At 34.7% G+C, this 23,690-nt stretch overlaps 1 protein-coding gene across 5 annotated transcripts in view; it reads right to left on the bottom strand.

Annotated features, from left to right (window-relative positions):
* LOC139151919 (uncharacterized) overlaps positions 1-23,690 on the bottom strand; it is a 47,236-nt gene that overhangs the window by 2,948 nt on the left and 20,598 nt on the right. The window contains exons 1-7 of one of the 5 annotated variants that reach the window (XM_070724967.1): positions 21,248-21,503; positions 9,132-9,345; positions 7,667-7,847; positions 6,400-6,506; positions 4,607-4,756; positions 4,004-4,084; positions 2,847-3,053 (exon numbers count right to left, since the gene is read on the bottom strand). In XM_070724967.1, coding sequence (XP_070581068.1) covers positions 2,847-3,053; positions 4,004-4,084; positions 4,607-4,756; positions 6,400-6,506; positions 7,667-7,847; positions 9,132-9,332 — 927 coding nt within the window. In that variant the 5' untranslated portion in view covers positions 9,333-9,345; positions 21,248-21,503. Of the gene's footprint in view, positions 1-2,846; positions 3,054-4,003; positions 4,085-4,606; positions 4,757-6,399; positions 6,507-7,666; positions 7,848-9,131; positions 9,346-13,339; positions 13,364-21,247; positions 21,504-23,690 lie in introns of those variants that run through there. The other 4 variants (XM_070724969.1, XM_070724968.1, XM_070724971.1 and 1 more) reach the window with 4 other exon arrangements.

The raw sequence follows: 23,690 nt of genomic DNA, 5'->3' as shown, positions 1-23,690 counted from the left end.
AATAGTTTCAGTTTATGGCTGCCAGCGATCTAAAAATAGATTTGAAATCTAATACCCATGTACATTTCAAATTTAATTCAATTGTTGCCAAGTGTTATTGAGCCATATTCTGATGAAGCATTTCTTATCATGTTGAACTTCCATATTTTCCTCTGAGATCATTGTTACTCTTCATACGTTGGAGTAAAAACCTGTGGCAAAATATGTGCATGTACTGTCTTATATTTCACCAGTACAAAAAAGGTGCTTCCTTAATAATTTCTTATCCTACACAAAAGTTTTCAGAAGATTCAACAATATTTTAACACAACAAAGAAAAATATTGACCATTATTCATTCATCTTAATGCAAAAGTTGTTGCTTTAAACTGTTGGAACGATTTTATAATTTGTATCTGCTATTAAAACATGAAATGATTTACATGTACACCCAATATACGAAAATTTTACATTTATTTGCAAAAGTCAGATGGCTATTTGATCGCTAGCAAAAGGGGCCATTCACAAAAAAATGTCATAAAATTTTCAGTACAAAGGAAATACAATGATTGTGAAATGTACACAGAAAACACAATGATCATGAAATGATTGGAGTATGTGATCAATCTCTGTATGTTTGCTGCTGCCAGGGAAATGACTATCTAATACAGCAATATCAGAGCAAAGTATTGACACATATGTGCATGGAGATTTCATTTCCAGTACCATATGTTCTCTTGTGTTGCTGATCTATCTTTGTCAGTTCAATTATTTTACGGACAGTTTCATGCACACAGTACCAAATGAAATGGGGCTGTCTTGAGCTGAGAAATGATCACTCACACGAATAATGTATTATTTCATACAGTAATACGGAACATGAAGAAAAGAACATCACCAACATAAAAAATCTGTCTGTTCATGGTTTGAGTGTTTTTTGCTCACTATTATGCCTTTCCAAATAAAGGAGAGACGTAAACCATGTCGCACACGTCATGGAGTTGTTTTATTCCAATTTTTCTCTGTTCATTTCCACTGTTCGCAGCAATTCCACTTTCCTTTCATCTTTAACAGTTGAATATTTATAGAAATGGGCTCTCAGGATCATAAATTGAATTTTAACAACCACCTGCGATTATATCACATCCATTATGCTTTTAATGATGTTTGACAAAAGTAGAATACAGGGTGAACCTATTTATTTGATGTTATTGTGAACTTTTAATGGCAGAGTTTAGGCCAACCTCTCTTAAATCTACATAGCATGTATGTCAACAGCTGTGTTTCTTTGTGTTTTTCTGAAGGCTGTGTCTCTCAGCTTGACTATAAAGACTTTCATATTTTGGCTGACTGGTCATTTTTGAATGCAGTTTTCATATCAGAAAGCTTGTTTTTTGTATTGAAGGTGAATTGAAATCGCTGCTGGGGTTGAGTGCAGGCATACACTCAACAGATCAAATATTTAATTTCTGTTGCCAAATATAGCTTTTTGAGCAGAGGTACAGTGTACACATTTAATGAGAAAACTTATGCTAGACTTTCGGTTCACGGAATTAACACATTATTTCTTCTGAATTTTTATACTGTAGAATCAGTTGAGGCAACATGTGCCTTGAAACAGAAAGATTTCAGTTTTTCTTAAACTTTCTCGAAAGACATTCAAACCAATCTTCTCTCATAATTAAAAATATAAATCATGGTCGCTGTGCAACTTTGTGATGAGGAAAACGAATTACCTAAAGTTTAGCAATATTTGAAATTCAAAAGTAATACCTTTGTCATATAACACATTGTGTACAATATACAACACTTGTTGACAAATTAATTCTAGTCCCTACAATAATTCAGTTGTCAACAACAGCAATGGATGTTACATGCATACTGGCTATGTTGACAAGTTGATCACGTAGGCATTTGACAAGATTTTGGGAATAGAACAAGAAATCGGAAAAAAAATACTTGAAAACGTCAAATGTTATGGCCACTGTGGGAATGGAAAATATTTCAAATATGCAAAAAGTTCAAAGTTTTTTATGTTTACTGATTATGGCTTTTGGGTTCTAAATTAATGCAGAATAAATATTCTGTATGTTACTTTAATAAAAATCAGATGGCCTTGTTGATCTTGTTGTGCTGTGCTGTTGTAAGAAAATCTCTTTTGTCTGCATCTAACTTAGCTTCTTCAGGCATTACTTTAGGAACTTTGTGAAGAAATATGTACTTGTTAAATGTGATGTGTACATGGGAGCTGATCAAAACACGACGATAGAGGGCGCTATACACCAAGCTTTGCAATTTACCAGAGGAATGTAGATTTTACCAGCACATATAATTTGAAAAAGTAATGAAGCTATTGTTCTTTCTCTGGTTCAAATGGCAGTAAATAAAAGAGCAATGCATTACATATGTCAATTATAACTAGTTCTGAAAGTAATGAGCTTATCATTTTCATAGCTTGGCTCAATGAATTTTCAATGCTTTAGGAGAGTTTCTTGATAGCATGAAAAAAATGATTTCATCATCATGTCATAAAACAGATAGATGTTTCTGAAACAATATTTTGCTAAGAACTTTAGTAGAATTTGTCGTGTTTTTAACAGTGTAAACTAAGATTGGGAACAAAGTACTGAAATATGGTTTGGGAGCCCTGAAAGATTTTATTTGTCTCTTCATGATCTTAATGATAGCTTTCAGACATACATGCAAATCTCAGTAATATGACTTTGGTTCTCACTTGTATTTGCTTTGTTATTTCTTCTATGCACTTCTTCCTCTCTATGATGTTTAAAAAAATCAGAAAAATTGCAACAAAATTTCACCTCTCAGACAGAAGACGTGACCTTTTGCTATGAATTGTTTCATACTTGCCTCAAATGTATTCTTGTTGATGGCCTTGACACTGTTAGTTCCACTGCCACCGGCCAGCACCACATTATTGTCACAAAATTGGCATGTATAGAGGTATTCACCGGAATCACTGCCAAACGGAATGTTACTTTCCAGCCTTCCGGTGGAGAAGTCCCAAAGCTGTAGACTGTTATGTGCAACCCAGGATGCAGTCAAAATCTTGCCATCCTGTGTTCGTATTGGAAAAGAAAATACTTTGAGGTTATTACAAATATACCAAAAAGTATATTGTAAATATCAGTGCAGTGTATCACTTAATGTGCAGAGGAGGAAGATGTGCAGTGCTAGAGTGTATACTTTGTAATATTTCGATATAGACATTATTGTTATATATCTTATATACCGGTATTCATGACTGAGGTGTCAAAATTGCTTTGACATGCCAGTTTTCAAACAATATCATGACAATGTGTCGCCTGTTTCAACACCAGGATGGACAGTTCCTGGCAAACATCCTGTACGTCCCTTACATGTAAAACTGTCCAACATGTATGTGCTGTGCACAGGATGCCTGGGAAGGTTACATTTACACAATGAACAGTCTGTACATTAAACAAACAAAATTGTTCTGCTTTTGATGGCAGATGTACAATAATAATACTTATTTGTATTTATGTGACATATGGGTCTGTTGCTTTTTGAAGGCAAGGAAAGTTGAACACACATTGTGAAAAAGAAAAACATGCAGAAGAGTGAGTTGAAAAAACCATAATACATGTATTATTTTTATTCGTCCATCAAACGCATGATAAAATGAATTTTTATGATGCAAATGGGTATTCAGAACTGTTGTTTGCAGCTTCCACACGAATCTCAAATACATCAATACAGTAATGATCACACATCAGTCTCAATGCAGTTCAGTATGTAACTGCTCAAGCTGTTAGATGCTGACCAACAAAAACATGGCCACTTTTGAAAACTGAGATGGGGTAAAGAACAAACCCAGTGCAAAAGTGATTTACTCACAAAGTCACCTTACAGTGTCATTATCTTTGGACTTGCCGGTAAGATACAAAATAATGGAATACTGATATATATAAATGTTTTGTAGGTTTAGCCATTATTTTGGTCATTTTCCATGTATATAATTCACTAATTTGGAAAACCCATCTCACCTTGATATCAATGGCATTACCACAGACATGGGTTCCTTGTATTGTCCTCTGTACACCACTACTTGTTCTGCTGTCCCAAATCTAGCATTGATCAAAAAATAAAGTCATATGTGTTGGTCATTATCATGTCTCAGTAGCACGTATTATTATAAAGAAATAATATCAATATCTAATATACATGTATCAGCATAGGATGACAAGAGTGATCCAAGTTGCTGGCTGACATGGCTGACAGTGATATTTATTCCAGAGAACAATCCACTCAAAATCTGAGAATACATCACACAAGCTGTGATTGCAATGTCCAGCATCACCTCCATTGTTATCAATGGTGAGGGTAGACCTGTTCACAGGGAATTGGAATGAACAGATTAAAAGATTCCAGTTTTTGGGATCTTCTCATATTTTACATATCTGCATAAAAATTCAATGACTTCAAAAGGACAATACACACTAACACATAAAAGTTTTCACATATCTTCATATCAGACTATGAATATGTTCACGATTGGCTCAGAATCGGCGTAAAATTCACATCGATGAAATAATTTCTGAGGATAATTACCCGGGGAAGTACATGTTAGCACTGACATAGAGTCTTACCTTGAGACTGTCATCCCAGCCTCCAGTCACAAAGATATGGTCGTCATCAGGATGGTATTTGAGGGCAAATACTCTCCTACCATGACCAAGTCCTTGAGCTTCATCATGGTCAGGTAGGAATTCATTTGACCCCTCATATTTCCTGAGAAGCTGAATTGGTGCAGAAAGCAAAATACAAAGCTTAATTGGTACAGCAAAAAAAATATATAGAAGTGCATAAATGTAGGTATAATGGTTTACAATGAAGAAAAGAATTGTACACAGAGAGGAAGTGTGCAAGGTTTTGTAAATACTCAGACAGTATATGCTTTACCAGAAGACATTAGATTGTGGTACATCCTATTCTATCATAATTTCTCTTTATAAGGATGTTTCTGAGCATAGAACCTTACACAGCATAATTTTTGAAAGATACTTTATGTTTTAATATGGATGTGGATATGTCATGAGTAATTTGTCTGTAATAACATATTTTTGTCTTTTTTGTGAATCATTGGGTAAAGGTCAGGTCAAGGGTGTTGCCGCTGGTTATTTTACATTTGATTTTTACAACTTTATCTATTTTCAGAAAAACATGATTTTAATAGTGGAAAATGAAAACCTCAGGCAAAATGGGTCATCAAATTGAAATTTAATATTTTCTTTGAAAAAGAACAAAAAACTTTGAGGCCTGTTTCCCTGGAAATGTACATATCACAAAACTGTATTACAGTACATTTACCAATGATTTTGACGATGAGATACAGCTGGATATTGATACACTACCTAATTAGGTTTGTCAGTTTGCTCGCGAATTTACCCTTTTAGCGGTCAACTTTTACAACTTTGCGCCAACATCAGACAGACTAAAACAGCAGGTGACGCAGCAAGATGTCTGTAAACTAATTTACTATGTAGTATGTTTATATCTTTACAGCAGCTATCAGTTTCAATGGTGACACACACAGAGACTGGTTGCCAAGTTTTACAAGCAGTTCAAATTCACGGAACCATGTTACTGCAAATTTAGACTCAGAGGACAGTGTTCTTTGTAGTTGAATATCAATAAAGTTCATGACTTCAAAAATAATAGAGTGATGTGTAAAATGAACAAACTTTACTTTGAACTGCTTGTAAAACTTGGCAACCAGTCTCTGTGTGTGTCACCATTGAAACTGATAGCTGCTGTAAAGATATAAACATACTACATAGTAAATTAGTTTACAGACATCTTGCTGCGTCACCTGCTGTTTTAGTCTGTCTGATGTTGGCGCAAAGTTGTAAAAGTTTACCACTAAAAGGGTAAATTCGCGAGCAAACTGACAAACCTAATTAGGTAGTGTATCAATATCCAGCTGTATCTCATCGTCAAAATCATTGGTAAATGTACTGTAAAGACTATTACTTCTTTCAACAAAGAGATTTCTTTTTGTCAGCATTATGTCATGATTAGTTCTGTAACCTAATTGTTATGATTGTTACCTTAAAGTTTCTTTACGACACATTTAAAAGCTGATTAAACAAGAGTTAGAAATGTGCTTTCTGAGCCCACTGCATGTGATGAAACCTTGAAACAGAATATTGAATTTGATCGATTCTATGTTTTCCATATTATACTATTGCTAAAGCTAATATGATATTATTGATAAACTACTCATGTTTTCAAAGGCAAAAAAGAAACATTTTCATGTTGCATATTGATCGGAGCTAATGTATAGATATTTTCAGACTTCTATAACTGATTCACAAATCTCAGACATATGAGGGACTCTGCATCTGCAGGTTACAATTGATCCCACAGTTCTCTGACTTACCTCATTGCGTTCTGCATCATACAAACGAACACACACATCTTTTCCTGCTGTGGCAAAGTTACCACCAGTCAGACTGAAATCCAATGCATTGATTTCATTGTGCGGCTCTGAAATAACAACAAAACAATACTTTCACACAATACCACACTAGTATATTAGAAGTTTGCCTCTAAACTATAAAAAGAATGTCTGAGTTAAGTTTAAACTTTAACTGTACATGTATTTAAACATAGGTAACTATACTCTGTATATATAACAGTAATCTAATTTTCTAAATGTAATGCAGACTCTGTATGTGTGACAGCTAGAATTTCAAGAATAGCATTCTTCCCTTTAACCCTGCATTGTATTTTCATTGATACATAGAGAACCAAGTATTAAAGGTTTAAATTATAACTTTGAAACACAGCTTTATTTTGCTTATGTAAATGAAGTACATGAAATCCTTTCACGTTTCTGTTGTAAGTTTTGTTATTTGACACAATCTGCATTTTTGACATGCACAGAACCCACATTTCTTGCTATGATACATTTTTATTGAAATAGTTATTATCACAGTTAATGGAAATTATGCCATCTTGAATTAGTTGTTCTTGTACTTAAAAGTATCAAAGAAGACAACTGTCGGTCAAAAAAGATGGTGTGAAAATCCCTGGTTCTCAAAAAACTATGGAGAATTATTTAAACAGGTAAATTAAACAACATTTCAACAGTGCCAATTACGGAATTTTCTATCTCATATTTATCAAACAAGTCATCAAATAGTTTTATTGGTTGATAAAATCCTACACATTTGGAAAGTCACCTTTGAAAGTTTCATAATCATTCATTATGTAGGTGTTAGGAGATGGGAATTCAAAACCTTTATTAGTTCCTGTGGTGAGGGTACCAGATTTCTGTGATTTTTCCTGTCATTTTGTAACAAAATATAAAGTGTTAGAGATTCATGAATGAACTTTCAGCTTACAAGACATGGGTTGAATGCTAAAACATGATAAGGGGCCTGCATAAATGAGACAATCTCATCAAATTTCTAGCTTTTTGTACATCAAATGTGATATTTATCTGCCTCATATAAATGCATGCATGTGATCCACGTGTGAACAACCGTAGAAAGATCAGCTCCTAAATATAGATTTTTCTGAAAAAAATTCTGCTCATAGGGCATACTCCTTCTGTTCTGGAGGAAAATTCTTTGTTTTATGAATTTGCTCACCCTTAAGGACACCCCCACCCCCGACAAGCATTGTTCACATGGCTGACTAACCTCTGATTCTGAACTTGATATTTAAAGTTTGGATATTCCATGCAGATATCATGCCATCAGCACCAGCTCCAACCAGGATGTCCTTCTCATTAGGATGGAAAGCTAGCGCCATCACAGGCAGACCTTTGGTAGTGCCTTTGTGGACATCCTTGTACAATCTACCACTTTCAGAAGAGTAAAGCTAGGCATTAAAGAAAGAAAAAAACAGTTATATATGACACGGTACAAATCCCCTACATGTATTTTTGTGATTGAAATGAAATGATAAAGAGCATTGGTACAGCACTTTCATTGCAAATTTCATGTATGTTTGTAGAAAACACAACTTTAAGCAAATTCTAGCATATTTTTAATGATGAGATGCATAAATACTTTAAGTAATCATTATTGTAGATTTCATACTTTATTTCCAAATATATCGAAGTCACTTCAAACGTTGTCTGCCGGCAGCAGATTCTCAAAAGCCAAGAATAACACCTTCTTTATTACTCCTTCCAAAACATATACATCTGATATGTATCAGTATTACAAAAGGTGCGGCTTTGCTTTGTTGTTAATTCAAATTTGTATTGTCTGTTCTACCTAATCTGCTCAAAGATATTTCACTCGATATCTCATCAAAAATTTGTGACAAATATTCCTATCATCAGGCAAATGACAGAATATGACAAACAACAAGGAAGGGTATGGTGTCCTACGGTAAGCCTAAAATTGACCAATGCATTGCTTTACATAAAACACCTCAGACTTACAGTGTAACCACTTTCAAATGTAACTTTTATTCCCCTATATTTAACTTGATCACTTCAAATTGAAAAACGAGAAAGCACACAACATCAATGTATGTCTGATTCAACCACATCAGTAGAAATCAGTCACAGCATGTTACAGAAATGTGATCTAGTATACCTGACGTTCATGACCTTCGCTTTGGGGTTACCCTATTGTGTACTACAGAAAGTAAATGGTTGCTAAAGTGCAACCCTTGACTTGTTGTTTGAACCACCTTGTAAACAATTTCATGATCAATCAAGTGACCTTTAGCTCTTACAGCAATAAACCATAAGTCTGTAATCTCCAATTCCTCAGCATTGATGTTGATTACTTATTGTTTGTGTGCGATGTATGCTAGTGAGTGTCGAGCATGAGTGCTTTTGAACTCTACAACTTGTGGAGGGGTAGCAATCAGAAAAATATAACAACTTAGCTCGGTTATTTGAGAGTGGGGATTTGGCTGAGTGGTTTGTCTGTTGCTTCTCCACTAGATGACCATAGGTTGTGAGATCGAACCCGATTGAAAACACTGTATTTACAATTGAAAACTGTTGAACTGCATTTCCATATGAAATTGTGAAAAACAAACAAGCATTTTGCCACATGGCATAAACAGAAATTCCTTCTAAATGGTCACTGCCACAACAGAGTTAAGTTGATAGTAGTAGTAGTAGTAGTAGCAGGTACTTACTGATACACCCCCATCACCAAGGCCAACAGCCAGCAAATCACTGTCTAATGAAAACTGAAGACTGTAGATTCCAGATGACAACTCACTTAACTTCAACCCATGTAAGGATTTGACAGTTGTGAAGGTACCTTTAGATTTGCTGTGTTCACTGTCTATAGCTTTCCCTGCTTGTATTGCTGCTTCAAGTCTTCGTCTTGCCATCTTTTAAATTCCCCTGCCAACAAGAAAGGCCAAAAATAAAAAATACACTACAGCGATAAAGGTTAGTATATTTTTGACATTGATTAATGTATATTGTCCACAACTTACTAATTAATTAATTGGTACAGCCTCCAATCAAAACACTGGTGGTAGGATTTCTGTCAAGCCCGTAGTAAAAAGCTTCAGACTCAGCAATTTTTGTATCTCAGCTGCTGATCCATAGGTGTTTGCATTGTTGCTGGGATAATCTTACCAAAGATGACAATACAGATAAGACTACTTGAAACTGAATAATTGGCCAATAGTGCCCAATCTGGTTGTTAAATATAAGCTGTAAAGATGGCTAAATCTCAACCTGTGCTTACTCTTGTTCTCATTAGCTGTTGGTTGCTAGTGTCTCCATCTTACTTACATTAGATTGCAAATGCCAAGCAGAGATGTTTTCAAGTCAATGGCTATATAAAATGGCAACTATCAGTGGTGACCAAGGCACTTGTTCTGGTGCCATATAAATGCTGCTGTCAGTGCTGAACATGGACTGAAATGGATACCAGCTATGACATGACTATATGAAGTCATTAACTTTATCTATGTTCACTGTTTCCAGTGCATGTTAGCACTACTTTGTGTTGGATGCAGCATGGAGGTAGATGTGAGACTTGCCTCTACCGCCGTCAGCACATAGATGCAGTAGGGTGAACGGACGAGAGGCCCTCCTATTCCCTACAATGGGGCTGACACAAGTTTTCTGAGAGTGAATGCTCGAAATCGAAGGCATAAAGGGGACCCAGGTAGTGATAAATTGTACAAATTCACCTTAAGTATGCAACAGTTGTGCACATTTATGTCTACGAACAAGGTAATGACGTGAAAATCTTGAAGTTTTTGAACACATTTTGTCGACAAACGTCAGGCGGGACGCCATCTTGGAAGTCGTCTACTCGCACGCAAATGGTCACTATGAGAGATTGCGTGAACGGAAACACTTGCATTTCACAGTGAAGGTTGTGAAGACTAGGAAGTCAAGATGAGTGCCAAAATTTCCTAAAAAGGTCTTTTTTTCTTCCGAGAAACTGCTGACGAAATTTTTACTTTGAAACGGCTATGACTTTTGGCATCATTTTCCAGGAGGGAAGGAATGGCCATGCGGGCAAATTGTACCTTAGATATTTTCCTACTTGTTTTGTGCTCTAAAACAGCTCAACTATGCACAGCAAATTAGCGCCCACGGTTTTTCCAAAGCAGGAAGTTCGCAATAGTCTCGTACTTGAACAACGTGCTTTTTTCACCGGTGCGCATCTGTCTCTGACTAGAAACAATGGCTTGTATCCATGATACTGTAAACACAAAGGTCAGCATGAGGACAATCTTCCATTTTCCTTCACTGGGACTCATCAACCCATAAATTATTCTCACAGAAATAATTTGGAAACTATCAATGCACCTTTCACCAGACTCATTATTGTACAGTTAGTCATCTTTGCGCCATTTTAACAATATTTGATCCGATTTTTGGTCACAATGTCTCATTATTCCTCATTACAATATTCTCAGGGAAAGAATTTGGAAACTTTGATTTTCCAGAGGCTGCCAAATTGTGATCATTCTAATTAGCCAAATTATTTTTTCAGATTTGGACTTTGTACCAACACTTTCAACAGGTGCCATCAAGATTTTGGCAAAAAATTTCAGTTTTAAAGATCGTTCAGTCACCCTAGATGCAGGTATTATGAGCACAACACATGACTCGGCTGAAGCTAGCAGCCAAAACCTAGCAGCCAAAATTATGGTGTGGAAGCTAGCAGCCAAAACTTGCAAGTCACTTTTCTCCTATATTTTGAAGTCATGTGAACATCAATGAAACGTACAAGGTTCTTTGTACATGTATCAACACAAACACATCATTTACTAATTAATTTCTTTGCATAAATTATCTCCATTCTAATTAGCACCTGGTATCCCAGCTAACCTATGGCTATAAAGCACAATGCATTGTCTGCTGGAATGAAAGAAAGAGTGTGCACCCATTACACCTAGCATGTCTTACATATATACATCCATACTAACAAACTACACTCATCTCATTTCTTAATTAATTTCTTTGCATAAATTATCTCCATTCTAATAAGCATCAATATACTAGCCTATGGCTATTAAAAGCACAATGCATGGTCTGCTGTAATGGTAGAAAGAGTGTGCACCAATTACACCTAGCATGTCTTAGACTTATACATCCATACTAACAAACTACACTTATCTCATTTCTTAATTAATTTCTTTGCATAAATTATCTCCATTCTAATAAGCATCTATATGCTAGCCTATGGCTATCAAGCACGACGCATTGTCTGCTGCAATGAAAAGAAGAGTGTGCACCCATTACACCTAGCATGTCTTACACATATACATCCATACTAACAAACTACACTTATCTCATTTCTTAATTAATTTCTTTGCATAAATTATCTCCATTCTAATTAGCATCTATATGCTAGCCTATGACTATAAAGCACAATGCATGTCTGCTGGAATGAAAGAAAGAGTGTGCATCCATTACACCTAGCACGTCTTACACATATACATCCATACTAACAAACTACACTTACCTTATTTCTTAATTAATTCTTTGCATAAATTATCTCCATTCTAATTAGCATCTATATGCTAGCCTATGACTATAAAGCACAATGCATGGTCTGCTGGAATGAACGAAAGAGTGTGCATCCATTACACCTAGCATGTCTTACACATGTACATCAATACTAACAAACTACACTTATCTCATTTCTTAATTAATTTCTTTGCATAAATTATTTCCATTCTAATAAGCATCTATATGCTAGCCTATGGCTATCAAGCACAACGCATTGTCTGCTGCAATGAAAGAAAGAGTGTGCTCCCATTACACCTAGCATGTCTTACACATATACACCAATACTAACAAACTACACGTATCTCATTTCTGAATTAATTTCTTTGCATAAATTATCTCCAATTAATGAACATATATGTTAAGCTATGACAATACAGCAGAATATGGTGTCTGCCTGAATGTGAGACAAAGTGTGCATCCATTTCACCGAGCATGTCTTACTCATATACATCCATACTAATAAACTACACTTGTCATATTTCTTAATTAATTTCTTTGCATAAATTATCTCCATTCTAATTAGCATCTATATGCTAGCCTATGGCTATAAAGCACAATGCATTCCCTGCTGTAATGAAAGAAAGAGAAGAGTGTGCATCCATTACTCCTAGCACATCTTACACATATACATCCATACTAACAAACTACACTTATCTCATTTCTTAATTAATTTGTTTGCATAAATTATCTCAGCTTTAATTATCACCTATATGCTAACCTATGGCCATGGAGCAGAATATAGTGTCTGCCTGAATAAAAGAAAGAGTGTGCATCCATTTCACCTAGCATGTCTTACTCATATACATCCATACTAACAAACTTCACTGCTCTCATTTCTTAATTAATTTCTTTGCATAAATTATCTCCATTCTAATTAGCATCTATATGCTAGCCTATGGCTATAAAGCACAATGCATTGCCTGCTGTAATGAAAGAAAGAATGTGCACCCATTACACCTAGCATGTATTACACATATACATCCATACTAACAAACCACACTTATCTCATTTCTTAATTAATTTCTTTGCATAAATTATCTTCATTCTAATTAGCATCTATATGCTAGCCTATGGCTATAAAGCACAATGCATTCCCTGCTGTAATGAAAGAAAGAGTGTGCATCCATTTAACCTAGCATGTCTTACACATATACATCCATACTAACAAACTACACTTATCTCATTTCTTAATTAATTTCTTTGCATAAATTATCTCCATTCTAATTAGCATCTATATGCTAGCCTGTGACTATAAAGCACAATGCATTGTCTGCTGGAATGAAAGAAAGAGTGTGCATCCATTACACCGAGCACGTCTTACACATATACATCCATACTAACAAACTACACTTACCTCATTTCTTAATTAATTTCTTTGCATAAATTATCTCCATTCTAATTAGCATCTATATGCTAGCCTATGACTATAAAGCACAATGCATGGTCTGCTGGAATGAACGAAAGAGTGTGCATCCATTACACCTAGCACGTCTTACACATGTACATCAATACTAACAAACTACACTTATCTCATTTCTTAATTAATTTCTTTGCATAAATTATTTCCATTCTAATAAGCATCTATATGCTAGCCTATGGCTATCAAGCACAACGCATTGTCTGCTGCAATGAAAGAAAGAGTGTGCTCCCATTACACCTAGCATGTCTTACACATATACATCAATACTAACAAACTACACGTATCTCATTTCTGAATTAATTTCTTTGCATAAATTATCTCCAATTAATGAACATATATGTTAAGCTATGACAATACAGCAGAATATGGTGTCTGCCTGAATGTGAGACAAAGTGTGCATCCATTTCACCGAGCATGTCTTACTCATATACATCCATACTAATAAACTACACTTGTCTCATTTCTTAATTAATTTCTTTGCATAAATTATCTCCATTCTAATTAGCATCTATATGCTAGCCTATGGCTATAAAGCACAATGCATTCCCTGCTGTAATGAAAGAAAGAGTGTGCATCCATTACACCTAGCACATCTTACACATATACATCCATACTAACAAACTACACTTGTCTCATTTCTTAATTAATTTCTTTGCATAAATTATCTCAGCTTTAATTATCACCTATATGCTACCTATGGCCATGGAGCAGAATATAGTGTCTGCCTGAATAAAAGAAAGAGTGTGCATCCATTTCACCTAGCATGTCTTACTCATATACATCCATACTAACAAACTTCACTGCTCTCATTTCTTAATTAATTTCTTTGCATAAATTATCTCCATTCTAATTAGCATCTATATGCTAGACTATGGCTATAAGCACAATGCATTGCCTGCTGTAATGAAAGAAAGAGTGTGCACCCATTACACCTAGCATGTATTACACATATACATCCATACTAACAAACCACACTTATCTCATTTCTTAATTAATTTCTTTGCATAAATTATCTTCATTCTAATTAGCATCTATATGCTAGCCTATGGCTATAAAGCACAATGCATTCCCTGCTGTAATGAAAGAAAGAGTGTGCATCCATTTAACCTAGCATGTCTTACACATATTCATCCATACTAACAAACTACACTTATCTCATTTCTTAATTAATTTCTTTGCATAAATTATCTCCATTCTAATTAGCATCTATATGCTAGCCTGTGACTATAAAGCACAATGCATTGTCTGCTGGAATGAAAGAAAGAGTGTGCATCCATTACACCGAGCACGTCTTACACATATACATCCATACTAACAAACTACACTTACCTCATTTCTTAATTAATTTCTTTGCATAAATTATCTCCATTCTAATTAGCATCTATATGCTAGCCTATGACTATAAAGCACAATGCATGGTCTGCTGGAATGAACGAAAGAGTGTGCATCCATTACACCTAGCACGTCTTACACATGTACATCAATACTAACAAACTACACTTATCTCATTTCTTAATTAATTTCTTTGCATAAATTATTTCCATTCTAATAAGCATCTATATGCTAGCCTATGGCTATCAAGCACAACGCATTGTCTGCTGCAATGAAAGAAAGAGTGTGCTCCCATTACACCTAGCATGTCTTACCATATACATCAATACTAACAAACTACACGTATCTCATTTCTGAATTAATTTCTTTGCATAAATTATCTCCAATTAATGAACATATATGTTAAGCTATGACAATACAGCAGAATATGGTGTCTGCCTTAATGTGAGACAAAGTGTGCATCCATTTCACCGAGCATGTCTTACTCATATACATCCATACTAATAAACTACACTTGTCTCATTTCTTAATTAATTTGTTTGCATAAATTATCTCCATTCTAATTAGCATCTATATGCTAGCCTATGGCTATAAAGCACAATGCATTCCCTGCTGTAATGAAAGAAAGAGTGTGCATCCATTACACCTAGCACATCTTACACATATACATCCATACTAACAAACTACACTTATCTCATTTCTTAATTAATTTGTTTGCATAAATTATCTCAGCTTTAATTATCACCTATATGCTAACCTATGGCCATGGAGCAGAATGTAGTGTCTGCCTGAATAAAAGAAAGAGTGTGCATCCATTTCACCTAGCATGTCTTACTCATATACATCCATACTAACAAACTTCACTGCTCTCATTTCTTAATTAATTTCTTTGCATAAATTATCTCCAATTATTCAATTAATGAACATATATGTTAAGCTATGACAATACAGCAGAATATGGTGTCTGCCTGAATGTGAGACAAAGTGTGCATCCATTTCACCGAGCATGTCTTTCATATACATCCATACTAATAAACTACACTTGTCTCATTTCTTAATAATTTCTTTGCATAAATTATCTCCATTCTAATTAGCATCTATATGCTAGCCTATGGCTATAAAGCACAATGCATTCCCTGCTGTAATGAAAGAAAGAGTGTGCACCCATTACACCTAGCATGTCTTACACATATACATCCATACTAACAAACTACACTTATCTCATTTCTTAATTAATTTCTTTGCATAAATTATCTCCATTCTAATTAGCATCTATATGCTAGCCTATGGCTATAAAGCACAATGCATTGCCTGCTGTAATGAAAGAAAGAGTGTGCATCCATTTAACCTAGCATGTCTTACACATATACATCCATACTAACAAACTACACTTATCTCATTTCTTAATTAATTTCTTTGCATAAATTATCTCCATTCTAATTAGCATCTATATGCTTGCCTATGGCTATAAAGCACAATGCATTCCCTGCTGTAATGAAAGAAAGAGTGTGCACCCATTAAACCTAGCATGTTTTACATATATACATCCATACTAACAAACTACACTTATCTCATTTCTTAATTAATTTCCGTGCATAAATTATCTCCATTTCAATTAACATATATAGGCTAACCTATGGCCATACAGGAGAATACCGGTATAGTGTCTGCCTGAATGAAAGAAAGAATGTGCATCCATTACACCTAGCATGTCTTACACATATACATCCATACTAACGAAACAAACTTGTCTCATTTCTTAATTAATCTCTTTGCATAATTATCTCTATTATTATGAGCATGTGCATGCTGGCTAATTGCTATAGAAGTGAATGCATGGTCTACTGGAATGAAAGGAATATTTAAGAAATGAGACAAGTGTAGTTTATTAGTATGGATGTATATGAGTAAGACATGCTTGGTGAAATGGATGCACACTTTGTCTCACATTCAGGCAGACACCATATTCTGCTGTATTGTCATAGCTTAGTATATATATGTTCATTAATTGGAAATAATTTATGCAAAAAAAATATTAATTAAGAATGAGACAAGTGTAGTTTGTTAGTATGGATGTATATGTGTAAGACATGCTAGATGTAATGTGTGCACACTCTTTCTTCATTCCAGCAGACACTACATTCTGTAAGAAATGTGACAAGTGTAGCTTGTTAGTATGGATGTATATGAGTAAGACATGCTAGTTGAAATGGATGTACACTCTTTCTTTCATTCAGGCAGACACTATTCTTGTTTATGGCCATAGGCCAGCACATAGCTGATAATTAAACGAGACATAATTTATGCAAAGAAATTAATTAAGAAATGAGACAAATGCAGTTTGTTACTATGGATGTGTATGAGTAAGACCTGCTAGGTGAAATGGATGCACACTCTTTCTTTTATTCAAGCAGACACTTTATTCTGCTGTAGGGTCATAGGTTAGCATATATATGTTAATTAATGGGAGTTAATTTATGCAAAGAAATTCATTAAGAAATGAGACAAGTGTAGTTTGTTAGTATGGATGTATACGTGTAAGACATGCTAGGTGCAATGGATGCGAACTCTTTCTTTCATTCCAGCAGACAAAGCATTGTGCTGTATAGCCGTAGGTTGGCATATATATGTTAATTAATGCGAGATAATTTATGCAAAGAAGTTAATTAAGAAATGAGAGCAGTTAAGTTTGTTAGTATGGATGTATATGAGTAAGACATGCTAGGTGAAATGGATGCACACTCTTTTTTTCATTCAGGCAGACACTATATTCTGCTGTATAGCCATAGGTTGGCATATATATGTTAATTAATGTGAGATAATTTATGCAAAGAAATTAATTAAGAAATGAGACAAGTGTAGTTTGTTAGTATGGATGTATATGTGTAAGACATGCTAGGTGAAATGGATGCACACTCTTTCTTTGACTCCAGGAGACAATGCATTCTGGTCTATGGCCATAGGCTAGCACATAGGTAATAATTAAAGCTGAGATAATTTATGGAAAAAAAATAAATTAAGAAATGAGACAAGTGTAGTTTGTTAGTATAGATGTATATGTGTAAGACATGCTAGGTGTAATGGGTGCACACTCTGTCTTTCATTTAGGCAGACACTATATTCTGCTGTATGGCCTTAGGTTAGCATATATATATTAATTAATTGGAGATAATTTATGCAAAGAAATTAATTAAGAAATGAGACAAGTGTAGTTTGTTAGTATGGATGTATATGTGTAAGACATGCTAGGTGTAATGGATGCACACTCTTTCTTTCATTCCAGCAGACAATGCATTGTGCTGTATAGCCATAGGTTGGCATATATATGTTAATTAATTGGAGATAATTTATGCAAAGAAATTAATTAAGAAATGAGAGCAGTGAAGTCTGTTAGTATGGATGTATATGAGTAAGACATGCTAGGTGAAATGGATGCACACTCTTTCTTTTATTCAGGCAGACACTATATTCTGCTCCATGGCCATAGGTTAGCATATAGGTGATAATTAAAGCTGAGATAATTTATGCAAACAAATTAATTAAGAAATGAAATAAGTGTAGTTTGTTAGTATGGATGTATATGTGTAAGATGTGCTAGGTGTAATGGATGCACACTCTTTCTTTCATTCAAGCAGACAATGCATTGTGCTGTATAGCCATAGGTTGGCATATATATGTTAATTAATTGGAGATAATTTATGCAAAGAAATTAATTAAGAAATGAGAGCATTGAAGTTTGTTAGTATGGATGTATATGAGTAAGACATGCTAGGTGTATTGGATGCACACTCTTTCTTTTATTCCAGCAGACCCTGCATTGTGCATATAGATGCTAATTAGAATGGAGATAATTTATGCAAAGAAATTAATTAAGAAATGAGATAAGTGTAGTTTGTTAGTATGGATGTATATGTGTAAGACATGCTAGGTGTAATGGATGCACACTCTTTCTTTCATTCTAGCAGACAATGCATTGTGCTGTATAGCCATAGGTTGGCATATATATGTTAATTAATTGGAGATAATTTATGCAAAGAAATTAATTAAGAAATGAGACAAGTGTAGTTTGTTAGTATGGATGTATATGTGTATGAATGTGGTAGGTTAAATGGATGCACACTCTTTCTTTGACTCCAGCAGACAATGCATTCTGGTCTATGGCCATAGGCTAGCATATAGGTGATAATTAAAGCTGAGATAATTTATGCAAAGAAATTAATTAAGAAATGAGACAAGTGTAATTTTTTAGTATGGATGTATATGTGTAAGACATGCTAGGTTAAATGGATGCACACTCTTTCTTTCATTCAGGCACACACTATATTCTGCTGTATGGCCATAGGCTAGCATATAGGTGATAATTAAAGCAGAGATAATTTATGCAAAGAAATTAATTAAGAAATGAGACAAGTGTAGTTTGTTAGTATAGATGTATATGTGTAAGACATGCTAGGTGTAATGGGTGCACACTCTTTCTTTCATTTAGGCAGACACTATATTCTGCTCTATGGCCTTAGGTTAGCATATATATGTTAATTAATTGGAGATAATTTATGCAAAGAAATTAATTAAGAAATGAGATAAGTGTAGTTTGTTAGTATGGATGTATAAGTGGAAGACATGCTAGGTGTAATGGGTGCACACTCTTTCTTTCATTCCAGCAGACAATGCATTGTGCTGTATAGCCATAGGTTGGCATATATATGTTAATTAATTGGAGATAATTTATGCAAAGAAATTAATTAAGAAATGAGAGCATTGAAGTTTGTTAGTATGGATGTATATGAGTAAGACATGCTAGGTGAAATGGATGCACACTCTTTCTTTTATTCAGGCAGACACTATATTCTGCTCCATGGCCATAGGTTAGCATATAGGTGATAATTAAAGCTGAGATAATTTATGCAAACAAATTAATTAAGAAATGAAATAAGTGTAGTTTGTTAGTATGGATGTATATGTGTAAGATGTGCTAGGTGTAATGGATGCACACTCTTTCTTTCATTCCAGCAGACAATGCATTGTGCTGTATAGCCATAGGTTGGCATATATATGTTAATTAATTGGAGATAATTTATGCAAAGAAATTAATTAAGAAATGAGAGCATTGAAGTTTGTTAGTATGGATGTACATGAGTAAGACATGCTAGGTGTAATGGATGCACACTCTTTTTTCATTCCAGCAGACCCTGCATGGTGCATATAGATGCTAATTAGAATGGAGATAATTTATGCAAAGAAATTAATTAAGAAATGAGATAAGTGTAGTTTGTTAGTATGGATGTATATGTGTAAGACATCCTAGGTGTAATGGATGCACACTCTTTCTTTCATTCTAGCAGACAATGCATTGTGCTGTATAGCCATAGGTTGGCATATATATGTTAATTAATTGGAGATAATTTATGCAAAGAAATTAATTAAGAAATGAGACAAGTGTAGTTTGTTAGTATGGATGTATATGTGTAAGACATGCTAGGTGAAATGGATGCACACTCTTTCTTTGACTCCAGGAGACAATGCATTCTGGTCTATCGCCATAGGCTAGCATATAGGTGATAATTAAAGCTGAGATAATTTATGCAAAGAAATTAATTAAGAAATGAGAGCATTGAAGTTTGTTAGTATGGATGTATATGTGTAAGACATGCTAGGTTAAATGGATGCACACTCTTTCTTTCATTCAGGCACACACTATATTCTGCTGTATGGCCATAGGCTAGCATATAGGTGATAATTAAAGCAGAGATAATTTATGCAAAGAAATTAATTAAGAAATGAGACAAGTGTGCTTTGTTAATGTGGATGTATATGTGTAAGACATGCTAGGTGAAATGGGAGCACACTCTTTCTTTCATTGCAGCAGACAATGAGTTGTGCTTGATAGCCATAGGGTAGCATATAGATGCTAATTAGAATGGAGATAATTTATGCAAAGAAATTAATTAAGAAATTAGATAAGTGTAGTTTGTTAGTATGGATGTATATGAGTAAGACGTGCTAGGTGTAATGGGTGCACACTCTTTCTTTCATTCCAGCAGACAATGCATTGTGCTGTATAGCCATAGGTTAGCTGGGATACCAGGTGCTAATTAGAATGGAGATAATTTATGCAAAGAAATTAATTAGTAAATGATGTGTTTGTGTTGATACATGTATAAAGAACCTTGTATGTTAGAATGATGTCCACTTGACTTCAAAATATAGGAGGAAAGTGGCTTCAAAGTTTTGGCTGCTAGCTTCCACACCATAGTTTTGGCTGCTAGGTTTTGGCTGCTAGCTTCAGCCGAGTCAACACATGTCATCAGCAGAGAGAACGTCATGCGAGCAATCGGAGCATGATTTTAATATGGTTTTGGGGTTATGTCCCACAGAAGATGACCGATCTTGTCAGTCAACGTAATTTGTCTCTTTTCTATTCAAACAATATGCTTAGATCCGAAAAGCCAATTTATTCTTTACATGTATGACGTGTAAAACTTCAAAGAAAGTGTTTTGTGTCCTACATACCTGTAAGCTTACTTACACTTCACTAGCGTCCTCGGTACCTTGTTGAGTTCACGTTTAAACGTCTGACACTTGCCTGTTACAATTAAATCTTGGACCCTGTAAAATGCAATCTTGTCCTTGTCAAACCGAACATCACAATTTGTAGCGCAACTTCACATTTTGTTCTCCACAATATTTTCCTTCATCAGCAGTTGTCGTTTCCATAGATATGTTGACATGTAGGAGACGAAAAAAATTGCTATTTGTTTGTTGTATCATTCCTCTTCTGTAATTTCCTCTCTGCCGCGTGATGGCGCTACACACCTACGTTTTGCTGCAGTTCCGTGTAGGCAGCCCACTTTCCCGACGGTTTTGTGTAGTGGGGAAAGGTGGGTTCACGTTAACAGATACATTACTTTGAAATAAATTGTTGAAATAATCGTAAAATACATCGGGATGGATGTCATTTTGGACTCGACGCACAGACATACAGCGCCTTACAGAAGCCCAAAACTGTTTCGAATCTGTGAAAGCAAGAATGGACAATTTTGCCTTTTGTTCATTTAAAAAAGAACGTCTTTTGTTTCGACAAACATTTCTAAATTCATTTCTGGCATCTTTATACAATTTCAACTCTGTTTCGCCACTGTTATTTCTAAATTTTCACAGAAAACAATATTTCTTTTTCTTTAAGGAAATACACTCATTGTCAAACCAAATAGGCTGTTGAATATCCTTTTCAATAGACTATTTGATGCAGGTATCTTCCCAAAAGATTGGTCTGAGGCAATCATTGTACCTCTTCATAAAAGTGGTTCATCTAACTCTCCTGACAATTACAGAGGGATTTCTTTATTGAGCATTTTTAGTAAGATTTTCACTTCGATTTTGAATAATCGTCTTACATTTTGGGCAGATGTACTTGAAAAAATCGATGAAACACAAGCAGGTTTTCGACATGGGTATTCAACAGTAGATAACATTTTTATTTTGCAGTCAGTCATCCAAAAATATTTATCGAGGAAACGTGGTAAGTTTTATTGTGCCTTTGTTGATTTTGCAAAAGCATTTGACACTGTTGAACGTCAGAGACTTTGGTTCATACTTTTGAAAGGAGGTATTAATGGAAAAATGTTTAAAATTTTGAATGCCATGTATAATGACGTTAAATCTTGTGTGAGAATCAATTGTAATTTTACTGAATATTTCAACTGCCCGGTCGGAGTTCGACAGGGATGTATGCTGAGCCCATTTCTGTTTTCCTTTTTCATAAATGAATTGACACATGATGTACAGAATAGTGGTCAGCGTGGTATACAACTTTCTCCTGCTTTAACTGAAATATTATCTTTATTATTCGCAGATGACGTTGTACTTTTTTCTGACACTGTAATTGGTCTGCAGCGCCTTTTGAATTCTTTGCACTCCTATTGTAAAAAATGGAAAATGACGGTAAACTTAAAGAAGACTAAAGTAGTGGTATTTAAAGCTGGTGGTTACCTTGCAAAAACAGAAAAATGGTTTTATAATGGAGAAAAAGTTAACGTTGTGTCGTATTATAAGTATTTGGGTATTCTGTTTTCCTGTAGGTTGCAGTGGACAATGGCCACAAAAACACTTGCACAACAAGCAAGAAAAGTACTAATGGGTATTATTAGAGCGAGTAACAAGACAGGTCGTTTTACATATGATACTTTTTTCAAGATTTTTGATTCAATGGTGTTGCCAATACTGACCTATGGCTCAGAAGTATGGGGTTATGCAAAATATGATTATCTTGAAAGAATCCAGTATTTGGCATGTAAGAGTTTTCTTGGTGTTTCAGGTAATACCCCAATTGTTGCAGTGTTGGGCGAGTGTGGCAGATTTCCAGTTTACTTGTATACAGCCAAAAAATGTGTTAAATATTGGTGTAAACTTTTAAAAATGCCAGAAAACCGCTATCCAAGGAAGTGTTATGAAATGCTATATCACATTGATAAATCTGGTGTCAGGTAGAAACCCACATGGATACACCACGTAAAAAACTTACTGTGTCTCTGTAATTTGCAAGAAGTATGGGAGCAACAAGAAGTTCCCGATGAGAATAGCTTCATATGTACTTTTGTAGAGAACTTAAAGAGTTATTTGCATGACCATTGGTACAGTGAATTTGTAGCCTTGATAAACTTTCTTGTTATCGAGAACTTAAGTGTTCACTTACACCAGAAAAATATCTTTCTGTTGTCAAAATTAATGTACACATGTCTATGTTAGCTCGATTGAGATGCTCTTCTCACTATTTGCGTATTGAGACTGACAGAAAATTGAAAAATGATGCAAATGAAAGAGTGTGTTTGCTATGTGATAGTAACGAAGTCGAAAATGAATACCATTTTGTTTTACTTTGTACTTTTTTTGATAACTTGAGGATGAAGTATATTCCTCGTTATTATTTCAGTCCACCAACAGAAAGAAAATTTAT

Source organism: Ptychodera flava, chromosome 15, assembly GCF_041260155.1.
Source record: "Ptychodera flava strain L36383 chromosome 15, AS_Pfla_20210202, whole genome shotgun sequence".
NCBI lineage: Eukaryota > Metazoa > Hemichordata > Enteropneusta > Ptychoderidae > Ptychodera > Ptychodera flava.
The sequence above is the reverse complement of the archived record's forward strand: the minus strand, read 5'-3'. Positions and strand labels throughout refer to the sequence as shown.